Source organism: Cydia splendana, chromosome Z, assembly GCF_910591565.1.
Source record: "Cydia splendana chromosome Z, ilCydSple1.2, whole genome shotgun sequence".
NCBI lineage: Eukaryota > Metazoa > Arthropoda > Insecta > Lepidoptera > Tortricidae > Cydia > Cydia splendana.
The window spans coordinates 44,889,281-44,905,739 of record NC_085987.1 but is presented as its reverse complement, the minus strand read 5'-3'; the positions used below and the strand labels follow the sequence as shown (position 1 = coordinate 44,905,739).

The 16,459-nt window shown below is 40.4% G+C and overlaps 3 protein-coding genes across 3 annotated transcripts in view; 2 read left to right on the top strand and 1 right to left on the bottom strand.

The window, feature by feature from the left end:
• The window catches only part of LOC134804032 (titin homolog), a 114,910-nt gene that overhangs the window by 74,501 nt on the left and 23,950 nt on the right, over positions 1 to 16,459 (top strand). The window lies entirely within an intron of this gene.
• LOC134804012 (keratin-associated protein 5-3-like) lies at positions 9,097 to 9,934 on the bottom strand. Its single transcript, XM_063776866.1, has 2 exons — positions 9,912 to 9,934; positions 9,097 to 9,520 (listed from the first exon to the last, which is right to left on the bottom strand). Exons 1-2 carry the CDS (start codon positions 9,932 to 9,934, stop codon positions 9,097 to 9,099), a joined length of 447 nt encoding a protein of 148 aa, XP_063632936.1.
• Positions 11,384 to 13,093, top strand: LOC134804011 (KIF-binding protein-like). The gene has a single exon (XM_063776865.1). It carries the CDS (start codon positions 11,468 to 11,470, stop codon positions 13,091 to 13,093), a length of 1,626 nt encoding a protein of 541 aa, XP_063632935.1. The 5' UTR covers positions 11,384 to 11,467.

Below are 16,459 nucleotides of genomic sequence, written 5' to 3'. Positions count from 1 at the left end.
TTACCAAATTGCGCCATAATCTGCTTTTTAAATTATATACGAACGAAAACTACAAATATTTCTATGAACTTCGATGCAATAGAACCTTACAATTATATTTTTTTAGAGTTAATTTTATTTATTGAATAACATTTTTTATAGCATAATAAAAACACTAAAAACTTATGAATAAAAAAATGTATCTAAGTCGTAGTCACTCTGTAGGGTGTCCAAAAGGCTGGCCACATTGCCCCGCTGGATGGCAATGCTGATCCGTTGGGCAAAACATTGGCCAGCCCTCTGGTCACCAGAAGCCTCTATGAGGCGCTTTGACAGTTCCTCATAGAGGCGAAGCGCGCTAGGTCCCCACGGCCCCAAAAAAATGCATATAAAATAAGGATTTTTGATAAATTCAAAGTGGCATTTACCGCGTCCTGATCAAGGGGGACAGCAATACATATAAATATGCGCGTGCGATAGAGATAGGAAATGGCGGGTCAATGTCCTAACTTCTTCGTGCTTAGCGTCCTTACTTTAGAAGTATACCTACATACCTATGCAATACTCAATTCCACGACACTGCAAGATTTATTAGAAATATACACAAAATAAGTGATTTTCAAATAATTTACAGAAAATTTCATATAGTTCTTGTGAATTGTAAACAATTATTGAGTAATTTTAATTTTTTATGTTACGATAAGACAAAAAGAAATGCCTAGTGCTATAACACCTTTCATTATGCAGCAGTCGCACATCTAAATGAATCCTAATTCAGTTCCCATTTTATTTTTTGTTTTCATAAGTTTTATAAGAAACTTTATTTAGGCCGACGGCAACTACTTATATTGATATTTTATTTTAGTTATAAACTAAATTATAACATTTAGTTACCTATCTACTTACTCTATATATGTCACCGTTAAATTGTAAAAAGCGTTAATTTATAATCTAACTAGCGAGATTGTAAACTGTGTACCGTAACATACTGCTTACAATTTAACGCTTTATTTTTCGTTAGATTATAATCTATCGAAATAAAACCGATATATTTCGTGAACTGGCGTACGAAGGAACGCGCCTCGAGCGCTGATTGGTTAAACGTCGTTGTATAATATGTATTGTGACGGAGGAATAAATGACACACGTAAGCTGGTTGTAAGACTGATCTTTATTCCACTACCCACACATATCCAAGTAGGTATATATATGACATCTCCCTTTTTATAAAAAAAAAAGAAAATAGAAAATAAAACTGACATGCTAAATCCATGAAAGGATTTCTTAGATGATTTGTGTAATTATATGCAATTTTTATTACAAAATTATACATGCTGATTATTTTACAATGCAGTAACCTATAACTAGGTATTTTAATATTTTAAATTCGATTCTGTTTAGGTACAGAATTTTGATAGTTGATTTAATTTATTATTTATTCTAAGTGTACTTCTTTTATCGTAGGTAGTTATTACATTATTAGAAGTATTAGAACAACAAGTATTAGCCTGTCAAACGTCAACGAAAAAACACGGCTCTAAATTATAAATTTAGTTTTTATTTTAAGAACAGCCGTTTTGCGAATATTTACGTATCAATCGCTCGATTTCTAAATGCTTATAATGAGTAAAGACTAAAAATAGCAAGCGAATACTTTGCGGAAGTCCCAACGCGTTCCTTGGGGCCCTACACGGACGTGACAGCCGCCGTCAATCAACGAAATCAAGAAATGTTTTTATTTACGTTTTGAAAATTATGTGATTTTATTTATTCCTGTGCCTTTTTTCCGAGTGATCCAGTGCACCGTTCAATTGTTCTATACCAATAGGTCCAAGCAACAACAGTTTCGCCTCAGTTCTTCTATGCATGACTTCGTGAAAAGTGAAATTTGCAGTGTTTTGATAATATTTTTATACCTATGCATTTTGTTTATATTTGGTCTAAGTATTCTGTTAGGTAAGTTTTTTATGTCGTGTACAGCAAATACTTTAAATGCCGCCCCCACTACCTCACCTGCGGAGCCTTTAACCCAGTGCCCACAATGCCCACAAGGCTGTGTTTTCAAAGGGCAGCGGGGACTCAACATACACATCGGCAAAATCCATAATAACCGGGCAGTCGGGTGCACGCCAACCGACTCTCTCCCAGCACCGAGTACCTCTAGTTCGTCCCACATTAGCAAACCACCCTTTTCCGAAACCCTAGGTAACTTAAAAAACTCTATTCCCATTATAAAACGTATTCCCCGGAGCGCACGTATCACTGTTGCTCAAAAACTCACCGCAGATGTGAAAGCTGCCGTGAGTCAGAACTCTCCAGAATCCTGGGAGCACCTTCTTACTTTCCCATACAGAGTTCTACATGTCAAAGCAGACGCGCAAAAGGGTATTTCACTGACATCGAGGATAAAACAAAATTGTTCTAATCCCCATGACATTACCAACTTAGCCAGACCCGCTTTTAAACAAAGCCTGTCATTTCGCCGTCACGTCAAAACAAAAATTGGAGAAGGCAATATTAAAGGCGCCGCACGCCTCCTATTTTCCAGTGACGCAATAGCCCCTGACACACCTGAAACTTTGGCAGCCCTACTATCCAAGCACCCGAGCCCCGATACCAACGCCATCCTACCCGATCCTCCCGGCCCTTCCGACCCATGCCTCCAGGTAACGCCCGATGAGATTCTCGCCGCGATTTGCTCCTTTCCCAATGGCTCCGCAGGTGGTCTTGACGGTCTGTCGCCCCAACACCTTAAGGACCTACTTGGCCACTGTTGCGGCGAAGCCGGTGAGGCCCTTTTGATAGGTCTGACAACCTTAGTTAATCACATGCTACAGGGCAAAGTTAACCCAGATGTAATTAACATTTTATATGGAGCAAACCTGTGTGCGCTGACCAAGAAGGACGGTGGAATCAGGCCAATTGCGGTAGGTACGACTTACCGCCGCCTGGCGGCCAAAACCTGCTGCAAAGCCGTATCAGACACATTAAGGAATTACTTCCAACCGCTTCAATTAGGTTTCGGCTCTAAAGGTAGGTGTGAAGCAGCGGTACACTCCCTACGTGCTTTTACTACAAGAAAGGAAGGCGAGGTCTTACTAAAGGTAGATGTACGTAATGCATTTAACTCGGTCGACCGTGGCGCCTTGTTGACACAAGTCAAAGAGAAAATCCCTGAACTTTATAATTTTATTTGGCAATGCTACAGCAACCCCTCCAAATTACTTTTCAAAAATAACCTCTTATTCTCTTCCGTCGGATGTCAGCAAGGCGACCCCCTGGGTCCTGCTCTTTTTAGTCTGGCTATCCAACCAATTATTGAGCGCCTAAATTCAAAATTTAATGTTTGGTATCTTGACGATGGTACCCTGGGTGGCAAAGTCGACGAAGTTGTCAAAGACCTAGAAAGTCTCACCACAGAATTCTCAAAAATAGGTTTGACTTTAAATTTTTCCAAATGTGAGCTACATTTTTTAGACAATTTCCAAAAAGACACAGCAATTCCCAAATTCCAAAATTTCGCCCCAGACATCAAAATTTTAGATTCTAGCTCACTTTTTCTATTAGGCTCACCCATCTTAGACGAAGCCTTCCCAGGGTATATCAACGACAAACACCAAAATTTTAGTTTTTTTTCGGATCGCTTACTCCAAATTAACCCCCACATGGCTTACACGATCATTAAATTCTGCTTGTTTGTCCCCAAATTTACGTATGCCCTTCGATGGAGTCACTTTTGGAAATATCCCCAACTTTTGGCCAAACTAGACGAACTTATAAAAAATACCGTTTTTTCAATCATGAACATTCATTTAGACAACCGTCAATGGACCCAAGCCACCTTGCCCATCAGACATGGTGGTATTGGGATCCGTCCAATTTCGAGTATCGCTTTACCTGCCTTCCTTTCTTCGGTTCATAGCATACAAAATTTATTTTTCAAAATTCTAAAAATTCGGACTTACCTTTTTTGTCAGAAGCCGTGGATAGCTGGAAGGCTGCCTGCCCCAACAAGGACCTGCCCGAGATGCGCCATTCGCAACATCAATGGGACGAGCCGCTCTGCGTGCTGGTACGTGATAATCTATATGAAACGGCCACCAGCCCTGCAGAGCGAGCTCGTCTTCTTGCTGGAACGAAATGGGAATCCGGCGCGTGGCTGCAGGCACTCCCTTCCAGAAACCTCGGTACTCTGCTAACCAGCAGTACTTTTAGACTCGCGGTATCCCTGCGCTTGGGGGCGGCATGCGTGGCCCCACACCGTTGCCACTGCGGCACTGACGTGTCGAAATTTGGAACCCACGGCCTCTCCTGCACCAAGAGCGCCGGCCGCATGGCACGCCACGCCAGTCTTAATGACATACTGCGCCGGGCCCTCGTCACCGCCGGAGCGCCGTCGGTTCTAGAACCGACGGGTCTAGCGCGTGACGATGGGAAGAGGCCAGATGGCATGACACTGGTTCCCTGGAAGCTGGGTCGACCCCTCGTCTGGGACGCCACGTGCGTGGACACGCTCGCGCCGTCCCATCTTCCAGGGACCTCTTCCAGGGCTGGCGCCGCTGCCGATGCGGCCGAGCATCTCAAGCGGCGCAAATATGCAGCCATAGACACCGGCTGCATGTTTGAGCCGTTTGGTGTGGAGACGCTTGGGCCGTGGGGTCAAGGCGCGCACAGCATTTACAAAGAATTAGCCAAGCGCCTTATAGACGCAACGGGTGACCGGAAGGCTGGAGCCTACCTCGCCCAACGCATTGGCGTTGCCGTTCAGCGCGGTAACGCCGCCAGCCTTCTGGGCACCCTACCGGAGGGCACAGACCTGGGGCCAATTTTTTATTTGTAGGTTTTTTATTTTTTAGGTAGTTTTAGTTTAGTATTTTTAGTTATTAGTTTAATTAATTTTTGTTCGTCATTATTATTTAGTTTATATTTATATTTAAGTTTAGTTTTTAATTAGTGTTGTTTGTTTACTTCCTTGTTCGTAATAAATTTAAGAATAGAACAAATTAAATTATTTTCAGAAAATTTTTTTTCACTAGTTATTTCTTGGTCACTATTTCTTAGTATAGGTATATGACATTTATTTCAGGTTATAGTTATTACATTGTTATTAAATTACTATTTATGTTTAACATTCATTACAATTATTCAGTATCTCTTATTCGTATGTACTTACTTACTGTCCTAAACAATATACATACTTAGGTGTATTGAAGTAATTATACAATTATTTTATGTTATATTACCTTGTACATTAACTTTATTTTATTGCAAATATTCAGAGCGCATTATGCTAGATAATACCTATTGATAACTATAATAATTAAGAATCATTCCTAGTTCATTAACTTAAACGGACAATACTTGCAAAATCTGATTCGAAATCAGATTCCCTTTGGGAGCGTAGGTTCGGATCCTACCGACTGCGCCATGTAAAATATGTATTGTGACGGAGGAATAAATGACACACGTAAGCTGGTTGTAAGACTGATCTTTATTCCACTACCCACACATATCCAAGTAGGTATATATATGACAGTCGTGAGCCGCGAACCGCCATATTTTAGTGTCTAACATAGATCTGTTGTCTAATGCAAACAAACAATGTTTTGATTATGTTTTTTTAATGATTTCGCGTTGAAAATTACTTAACACTTTAAAATTAGTGACATGACTGTCCATAGTACTCATGTGTGGGATTGGGACTGATATATTTCCCGCCTCTTATCCGGAGAACTTGATTTTTTAAATATAAAACAATTCAATAACCATCTACACGGCTTTAACTTTTTACCTGCATGGCAAATTTCATCAGTTTACATGGCAGTTGTTTAGCTGAAAAGGTGACAAAGAGACAGACAGAATTACTTTCACCATTATAATACCTACCTATTACCTATTATTATTAACTACCTATTAGTACTGTTGTAATGTGATTTATAGACATAAAGCTGATTATTTTTGACCGGTATTGTTACTATTTGTCTTGGCACCGACTTCAAACATATCAGTTGGTAACGCATACACTTAAAAACGGATTATATTTTATTTTATCCTTTTTGAAGTCAGTTTTTTTTTTTGTAAAAGTTTTTATTTTTCCATTTTTAATTGTAAGGCATTGTTAACAGCTTATGAGTGACGCGTGACGCATGAATGAAAAGAATAATGATGCGTATCACTAAATTCGTAATCATTCCTGTCACTACAATGCACAAACACAAAATCCATCCTCCGCCCCGCCGCCAATCCCTCAACCCCCAGATCACTCAACCTCACAGCACATCAACCCCTGATCACGGAACCCCTCGACCCTGAAGCCTGAACCACCAACCCTTCAACCGCCATTTCCTGACTCCTCAGTAGCCTTACCATAAGTCTAACACTGACATATTCGCTAGCGTGTGCGTAACTTACTTTCTATGCGTCTCGCTCGTACTGGCATCCTATTAGTGCGAGCGAGGTGTATAGAAAGTAAGTTACGAAGACGTTAGCGAATATGTAGTGTCAAACTCGTGGTAAGGCTACAGTTGTACTTCATCAAATGGGTTATTAACGGGAAAAAATGATTGAGTTACTATAAAAAACAACGATGTCGCCATACTCGTACCTTTAAAAATTGAGGAGTTCCCTCATTTCCTTATGAATTCCGTCATCAGATTAGAACCAACAATATTATGGGAACACCTTGGAGGTAACTTCGTCCAAACAAAAAAAGAATTACTCAAATCGGACCACGGGTTCCGGAGTAATCTACATTTATAAAATCATCATCATTATCATCATCAATCATCGTAATCAGGTTCACTCCATCAAATTAGTGGTTTTCAATAGGAAATGCTTGATTTGCTTAAGACAATACCCAAATCACCATACATGTGCCTTTAAAAATTGAGGAGTTCCCTCAATTCTTCACGGATCCCATCATCAGAACAGCACCAGATTAATGTGGGACGCTCTTGAAAGCAGTTCCCTTCAAACAAAAAAAGAATTGCTCAAATCTGACCACGGGTCTTGGAATAATCGCTGAACGTCGTACATTTTAAGAAATCGTCATGATTATCATCAAAACAATCATCATCATCAGGTTCACTTCATCAAATTGGTGGTTTTCGAAAGAAAATGCTCGAGTTGCTTAAGAAAACACCCAAATCACTCTACATGTGCATTTAAAAATTGAGGAGTTCCCTCAATTCCTCATGGATTCCATCACCAGAACAGCACCAGATTAATGTGGGGCCACCTTGGAAGTACTTTCTTTCGAAAAAAAAAGAATTACTCAAATCGGCCCACGGGTCTCGGAGTGATCGATGAACATACATAAAAAAAATAAAAAAAAAACATAGCCACAACCAAATACAGAACCTCCTCCTTCTATGAAATTGAAGTCGGTTAAAAAGAGGGGAAATAATACTGCGTTTCTGATTATTTTATTTTATATTTAGTTGTATTTCACGAGAAAGTACTCTTATGTTTATGTTTATGTTTATGGTTGTATTGTTGTAGCGGTGGTGGCCGAGTGGATATGACGTACCAATGACTTTTTCGGAAATTATACGAATTATCATTTGATATTTACCACTAGCTTTTCGGTGAAGGAAAACATCGTGAGGAAATGGTGGGTGTATGTGAAGTCCCCAATCCGCATTGGGGACTAAAGCCCAAGCCCTCTCGCGCATAAGAGGAGGCCTGTGCCTAGCAGTGGAAAGTATATCGGCTGAATTATTATTATTATTGTATCTCCATTTTGGATTTCACGGGCCTATAAATCCCGGTCTTTTGATAGACTTGCGTGGGGATATAGATCCAACACGTAGAGGCCTCTTGGAGAGCTTTAATGTCATGTAGAGCGCCTGCTAGAACCCGTTTAAAGGCGCAACAATAGACACCCATGAACCGGTCTCAGCAGGCATTGGGACTATTGTAGAAAAATTGAACAGTATACCGGTCTATAGATTGAAGTTTGGGTGGACAATGAGGCTGGGCTATTGTAGAGAGGTCGGACATCTGCCATAACAATGTTTTACAAGTTATCGAGGCAGGCGGTGACTTGCCGCTGACTAGATGGGCCCCTAAAACTGCCGTCGTGAAGATGACCAGGAGCAACATCGGTGTGAGCGGCTCAGGGGTGTCGAGAGGTGTGCGCCGCTTTCTACCCAGTGGCTGTTACCAGCCACTGTGCCAACTCGCGTCTTATGCATCTTTCACTTCCACCCCTGGAGCATATAGCTATAGCGACTCCTCTCTGGTCGGCCAATGAAGGCAAGCCAGAGCTGAGAGTCCTGCGGGTCCCCTCCGACCGACGAAGACACGCCGGAGACGGAGACTCTGACCGACTCTCTTATTATTATTGTATTTTTTTTGTTTCACGAGAAAGTGACGTTTCTCAATTTGTTATTTTGTTACAATTTTTTCTTACATAATGTCAGAATTATTGAATCTCTACTTCATAATAAATACATACTTGATATCACAATATTTGAAGCGTATTTGATTTATATGACTGACACCCGTGTTTGATTCTTAACTCTATTGACACAGAACGGCCTACCGTAAGACCGACCAAACAGCGCGCGAGGTGCGTTTTGTCGTGTGTCGGTTCACAATTTTACGGTTTCTCATCGATAGATTATAGTCTACCGAAAAACAATCCGTAAAATTGTAATCACTAAGTTACGGTACACAATCTTTCGACAGTTTACAATCTCGCGAGGTAGATTATAATCTAACGATTTTTACAATTTTACGGTGCCATATACAAGTACGACAGCTTGAGCTGTGACCTATGACGGTCTTCCCAGCAATACATTTTATATGCCGGTCTAAATCAAATTATTTGAATTAAAATATGAAATATCTGGGAGAGGGAGAAAACATAAAAACTCAAAAATGCGCGTTTTCTCAGAAATAAGACCTAGCTAGATCGATTTTTCGGCCCCCAAATTTCATCAAAATCGTTTCCAAGATCCCCGAAATATATAGGTATAAGATTTAGCCGGTGGTTATGGCGTTTATCGTGAACTCAGAAGACGCAGGTTCGATCACAACTTTTCTTATTTCAGGCTATAAAAAAATAGGCATACTTAGGTACATAAATCATATAATCCTAACACAACACGCATCCTACAACCGCGTCGCTTGCAACCACCGTACTGCTTGCAACCACTGCACTGCTTGCAACCACCGCCTGCTGGCAACAACCGCACTGCTCGCAACCACCGCACTGCTCGCAACCACCGCACTGCTTGCAACAACCGCAGCGCACTGCTTGCAACCACCGCACTGCTTGCAAACACCCCACTGCTTGGCACCACCGCACTGCTTGCAACCACCGCACTGCTTGCAAACACCGCACTGCTTGGCACCACCGCACTGCTTGGCACCACCGCACTGCTTGGCACCACCGCACTGCTTGCAACCACCGCACTGCTTGCAACAACCGCACTGCTTGCAACAACCGCACTGCTTGCAACCACCGCACTGCTTGCCACCACCGCACCGCTTGCCACCAACAGGATGTTGTTCCGTGGATGGTAAAATGTTTTTTCTTGGAATTGTAATTGTAAAGCTGATATGTACAAGTATCAGTACGAGTATCACTTGGTTTCACTAAACATTAAAGTTCATTAAACAGCAATGCAATGTTTACAGATTTTGACATTGCATGTCATTTAAAATGACTTTCGATCAAAAGGCCTGTGGCGACCACCGGCTCGCCACTCTGTACGCGCCTAAGTCCGCGCGCCTGCGCGATGCGCCACCGCCGTTGCTATGCAACAGATGTAGCAACAATATACAACAATTCCTTCTGCCTAAGAAAAAGCATACGTTATTTTTAATTCAGAGTATTGTGAAATTTATAAATTTATGTAAATATACTTGTAAATACTTCGCGGCATCTTCTCTTGTAAATAATATAGTTTCCCCTATATACCTACCTCTTCCACAGGCCGATCCACATGTTGGGTCTACGATCGATCATTATACACAGAGTCTGTGCGGAAAATATAGTCTGTCAAAGTGAAGTAGGACTCAAAGAGCACTATTTGCACTAAGAAAAACAGCAATGTACATCGAACCAAAACATGTAATTATCATTACCTCAAAGGGTATAGCCGTGTTTGTATGGGGCATCGGCCCCATAAGCCAAATTGATTGCCGTTTTGTCAATTTTTTTTAGCCCAGATGCTATTTCACCAATAAAATCACCCTAAAATGCTGCAGGTTTTTGAGAAAACTAAAAAAGAAGAAAATTGGTTTTCATTTTTTTATATCTAAACTACTGAACCGATTTTTTTGTAATTTATACACATTATGTAATTAATCTAGATCTATTATTAAAAAAATGGAGTTCCAAATATCCTTATGATTAGTAAAATTTTCACTTTTATTTTCATTTCCGAGATAGGGACACCTACCAATTTTGGGTGTTTAATGTATAAACTAATATTCTATAACATATATTTTATTCCAAATATTCACTTGGATCAACAGTGTTGCTAACCCGCGATTTTTCAAATTTGACGCCTTTTGCTACTGACAAGATTAGCTTGACCAAGTATACATAATAAAGGCCCCATGCATGAACTATAGGGGGCAGGAGATAGGAGCCATCAGATTTCTGGCGCGAGGCGTAAATGTGTCGTTTATGCTTCCGATGTAGCCCACAAGATGGCAGAACCTACTATGCACAAGGAAACGTACCGACAAGAACGGTAGATGTTACCACTTGCTTTGGCAATGTACATGTGCACATTTGTTTCAAATTCAGGCCACAAGATGGCAGACCCTCCAACGCGCACGGTCCCTATAATATAATAGTAGAAATTAAACAAAATGGAACTAAAAAAATCCGTACTAAATTGTTGCCATGTTTAAAAGCAAAAATGTGACAGTTACGCAGGAAGTGGCGCCATCAATAATTTTCTACAATTTTTTGTCGGACTATAATTATGCCTCTACATGATAAATGGCTAAAAGCATATAACTCTACATGGCATTTGCAATAACAACGTGTGGAAATGTCACCATTAATGTCAAATTTTGTTTAATTCGGTGCAGAGAGCTTAGATCAAAGCTTAGACGGTTTCTACCCGAGCGTGTGGAGAGCTACCTCTCGCTCTATCATCACTCGTCGGAGTGTCGCACCTGTGGCCTATTTTATAAAGCTACAAGTTACAATTTACAAGCGGAAGTCTCTTTCTAACCCTATGTGTTAGAACGAGACTTCCGCTTGTAAATTGCAACTTGTAGCTTTATAAAATAGGCCACTGGTCGCACCTCAGCGCTTCGCCCGACCGTCTAGTGTAGACATGGCTTTAAGAAGAATATAGATTATTTACTCTTCCATTCTTATTTAAGCTGGCCTGCAATAAATCATTTACATGACATATCACATCATATATAAATCAAACAAAGAACAAAAATCACAAACCAAAAGTCAAATTACAATTACAATGCGTATTTAATCGAAATTGTATGTAAAATAAATCAAATGATGGAATTCCTTGAAAGGATAAGCAGGACATTTGAAAATATAAGAACCACAATTAAATGTAAGGACAGCGGAGACAAAGTGGCTGCCTTGAAGAGGGATATCCAGTCTCTAGCGGCGGAGATCACTGTTCTTGGTAAGCAAAACCATGAAGACTACGTCCGGGGTCTCGCCATGGAGGGCTACTTAGCTTTATTGACCGCTAAAGTCCTACCGATTCCCCTGGTCGAGAAAAGAAACGTCCTCCAGACAGCTTTCGAGAAACTCAAGCCTTACGCTCTTCGAGATGAATGCCTCTTCATTTACCTTCGCATTCAAAACCTTTTATGCTATTACTTGATTAATCTGGAACAGTTCCAACTCGCGCAAGAAATCCTCGAAGCGACAGAAGACGTATATGACAAGATAATTCCGAAAGCGGACATTTATCTAGATGCCGAGCACATGTTTACGTGCGACCCGCTTCCCAACGTCCGTCCTGTCAGCCCTGACAAAATTGACAGAATTATCACTAACAATGTTCAAATGCAAGCATTTTTGTACAACAAAATGAACATACCAGACAAGTACTGTCTATACAATCATACGGCGCTTCGGAGACAGTTGGATCTGAAGGAAGGAACGCCGCAAGACTGGGCTTTGAGAGTGGCGAGATTAGGCAACTACTTCACCTATTTAAACCAACTTGAAAACGCTCGTCACCACCTCTGCGCCGCGTACCATGTCCTTCGGACCTGCCACGACAACTGCAAACTGATGCCTGAAGAGTTCGTGCTGCAGAAAACCGATTTCGAAATCCATTTCCTGGAGATAGGTCACCATTTCGTCAAATACGGTTTGACGTTATTCAAACTATCCAAGAAGCATGTTTTGGATAAGTATTTTTCTGAAGGAAGTTCGAAGGCTGATCTTTGGAAAACGGTAACCATGGGATCGGAGAAGCTTGAGAAAGATGTTGAGAAGTCGCAAGGGGATATGCCGTCGGACAATGTTTTCTGTTTCGCTTCACTAGATTTAAAGGAGATAGAAGCGAGGGTGCCTGCACAGTTTGTGAACAGTAGAGAAGAGGCGCGCAAGCTATTCAGTTTCACACATAAATGGATCATGCGCACGAAACACTATTACGACTTCGAGAATCACCAGGCCCAGTACATATCCTGTTCTCTCCAGCTGGCTGAGTTGTACGAGCACTTGGCTTTTTTCGAAAAGAATATTGATAACCAATACAATATACAGAAGCGCCGTTCTGAAGTGCTGGAGACATTGAACGCCCTTCTAAAGACCTGTGACACTGTGATGTCTGTTCAGGTTGACGTGATTCGCGAGTTGTCGCAAGTGCAGCTAGAACTGATGGCGTTGAACCTCCAGAAATTGTGGAGAGATGAGTCTCAGACAAATATCTTCAACTTAGACGCGGACGCAGATTCCATCATCAATTCCCTGGACTCTGCTTCTAATAAGACCTTGACAGAGAGAACGCTGAACACGTCTTCGAAGAACATGTTTCTGAGAAAGATGGAGGCCGCCACCGCTTTGAACGGGAAGCTGATTAGACTCAGTGGCCAGCTCAGAGAACCTAAAGTGTCTGAAATCAGTCAGATGAGCTTTGAATGGCTCTCACCGTAAGAGAAGACTTGACAGATTTCAGGTGAATTAAGAATAGCTATCCCTTTTTGTTCAAAATAAATGCATCAGAAGGATTCCACATAATATTCTTCCAAGATATTTTAACAATTCTAAATTCTTTGTGTATACATATAATACATATAAAATATTTCTTACGCATGTCTTTTAAATTGTCTTTTGTGACTTACCCAATTCCAAACCTCTTCTTTCATGCTTTCAAGTAACGCTTTGCTAGCTTTTACCAAAGGCGTGTATAGCGTACAGTTAGCATCAATAGTAGCGAATGAAACAACGCTCCAAAAACATCTGCCATCCGAAAGTATCTAAAATCCTAAAGTATTTGTCAGTCTAATTATTGTTCTACATACAGGGACTTATATATTTTTGTTAAGCCATTAGACGATTTTTGACGCCTAATGTGATCCGTTAGTTTTGATTCTGACTTTATAGTCTGTGTGTCTGTAATTATCTTCCACGCTTTAATACTTTGACAATTAGATATAGTTAGACCAAGAAAAGTCTGCAACGATTTTTATAGCACACGCAGTGCAAGTGTTATTTGAAACGTCAAACTTCTATGTAATTATGACGTATAAATAACACTTGCATTGCGTGTGCTATCAAAATCGTTGCAGACTTTTCTTGGTCTAGCTATATCAACGGTTTGTTAGATTTGCCTATAGTTTATGAGTAACGCCAAAAAGTCTCCACTTTCAATGACACTTAGGGTCACCTCTAGTTATTGTGCTCACAACGGGGTAAATATATAGGGTCCCTACTTAGCCCTACTTATAAAGGGGCCCCAATTTGTTCCACAGGTCGTGGGCACAGACTCCTATTGTTCACATTATATAAGACACATCACATTTTTTACATGTTTATTCAAGTAACTGACGGTCTTTCCACCGCTATACAACCGGCTGACGGTTTTTAGGGTTTCGTAGTCACCTAGAAACCCTTATAGTTTCGCCATGTCTGTCTGTCTGTCCGAGGCTTTGCTCCGTGATCGTTAGCGCTAGAAAGCTGCAATTTGGCATGAATACATAAATCATGCATTGTGACAGAAGGGTAAAATAAAAACTTAAAAAAAATTTTTTTTTGGGTACATCCCATACATAAAGTTTTTTTTGAACTATTTTTGTTTTGGCCCAATAGATTTGGATTTTAAAAAGTAGTTAAATTTAAATTAGTATTTTAACTTAAACCAAAGCAATTATTTTTTGGAAAAGAAAATGAATTCAGGGTTTTATTTTTTGAAAATCACATCATCTAAATGTCGACCTGTGTGCGCACTCCAGTAACTTTTTCCGAATATTCCGAAATTAATGCAATACTTACACGTCTTGGTACAAACAGTAACACTCTTAACTGTCCATTAGTGCACCTTATGCCTTCTGTAATAAGGTTTACGATGGGCGATGGTAGGTAGGTACTAAGTGAAAATTATTTGGAACGATACACTTCAAAGCATAATGCACGCTGCCCTGCTGGCCACTGTTACTAATCAATCCGCAACACTCACGAAACTAAAACACCCGCGTCACATTGCATTTTTAGTAATTGAAAAATATATGAATTTAAAATCGGAGATCTGCCGCTGGACATCCTGTTTAGACCAGAAGGGGTCGCTAACCTTTTTGGGCTAAGCAGTTATTCACTCTCATTTTTTAGGGTTCCGTACCAAAAGGGTAAAACGGGTCAAACGGGACCCTATTACTAAGACTCCGCTGTCCGTCCGTCCGTCCGTCTGTCTGTCACCAGGCTCCAATTTCACCACGGTGACAGGTGCGACAATTGTAAAACATCACTGTTGCTGACGTCACAGGCATCCATGGGCTACGGTTACCGCTTACCATCGGGCGGGCCGTATTCCTGTTTGCCACCATCATTGTTTTATTAAAAAAAACTTTATTATATCGGAAAAAAACAGATATTTCTCTTGCTAAGTTTATGACAATTGTCACAAGAAACACTACAATTGTCACTAAATTCCGACATATAATTCATTACCTGTCAAGAATTACCTACAATTCTTCTAAATCTTGACAATTGTCAGAAACTTCACAAAAGAAATATCTGTTTTTTTCCGATATAATATAGTTTTTTTAAATAATACAATGATGGTGGCAAACAGGAATACGGCCCGCCCGCGGTAAGTGGTAACCGTAGCCCATGGATGCCTGTGACGTCAGCAACAGTGATTTTACAATTGTCGCACCTGTCACCGTGGTGAAATTGGGGCCAGGCTGTATCTCACGAACCGTGATAGCTAGAGAGTTGAAATTTTCACAGATGATGTATTTCTGTTGCCGCTATAACAACAAATACTAAAAACAGAATAAAATAAAGATTTAAGTGGGGCTCCAATACAACAAAATTGATTTTTGACCGAAGTTAAGCAACGTCGGGCGGGGTCAGTACTTGGATGGGTGACCGTTTTTATAGATAATGGTACGGAACCCTTCGTTTGCGAGTTCGACTCGCACTTGGCCGGTTTTTACTTTTATCGCGGAAATATTTGCAAAAAGGTTTTGGCATTTTGTAGTTGTTTTCAATAAGTAATTTATTTTAGCACAATGCAATATAGCAGTTCATATAATAACCGAATATTATGTACCTCAAATACCTATAATATTAATCTGGGTACGTATTTAAAAGGCTTTCCTTGATTTGACGTGTATTTAAGCTCTATTTTACTAATATTCTAAATTGCAAGGCTACCGCCGTTTAATTGAAGAAGCTTTAAAAAAGTTACTATAGCCAATTACGGACTGTTTGAGAGCTTTGCTGCAATCAATCTGATTTGTAATATGTTTAGTAAGTAAAGATGTAATATATAAACTTAATTTTAACCAATGCTCGGAGTATTGCGGACACAATGAACTGGATGAACTGTGGATCTCTGACTAGAGCTCAATAATTAACCCGCGTGTAATGTGCTGCGAGCAACTCAACTGTAGGTACCACTGCCTACGCGCAAGTTGACAACGTCATATCGTCAGGTGACACTCTAAACCAGTGGTGGGCAAAGTACGGCCCGCGAATGGATTTTATCCGGCCCGCCGCCGGTCCTATGAAATAATTAGTATATGGGCTATATGGCATTGGCTCACGATTATCACAAATTAAAAAAAAAATTGGCTACAATTCTGGCCCTCTACTTAAATTTCCTAAACTTTCTGGCCCCCCATGAAGAAAGTTTGCCCACCATTGCTCTAAACTCACTAATTACCACCACAGGTTCATAGCCATAGTGAATCATATTAGTACAAGGATTAGGTTGATTTTTGCTTAGTTATTTTATATTAAATCAATTTATTATTAAATCAATTAGTAAGCATTTTTAACGCTTTAATGAAACAAGGC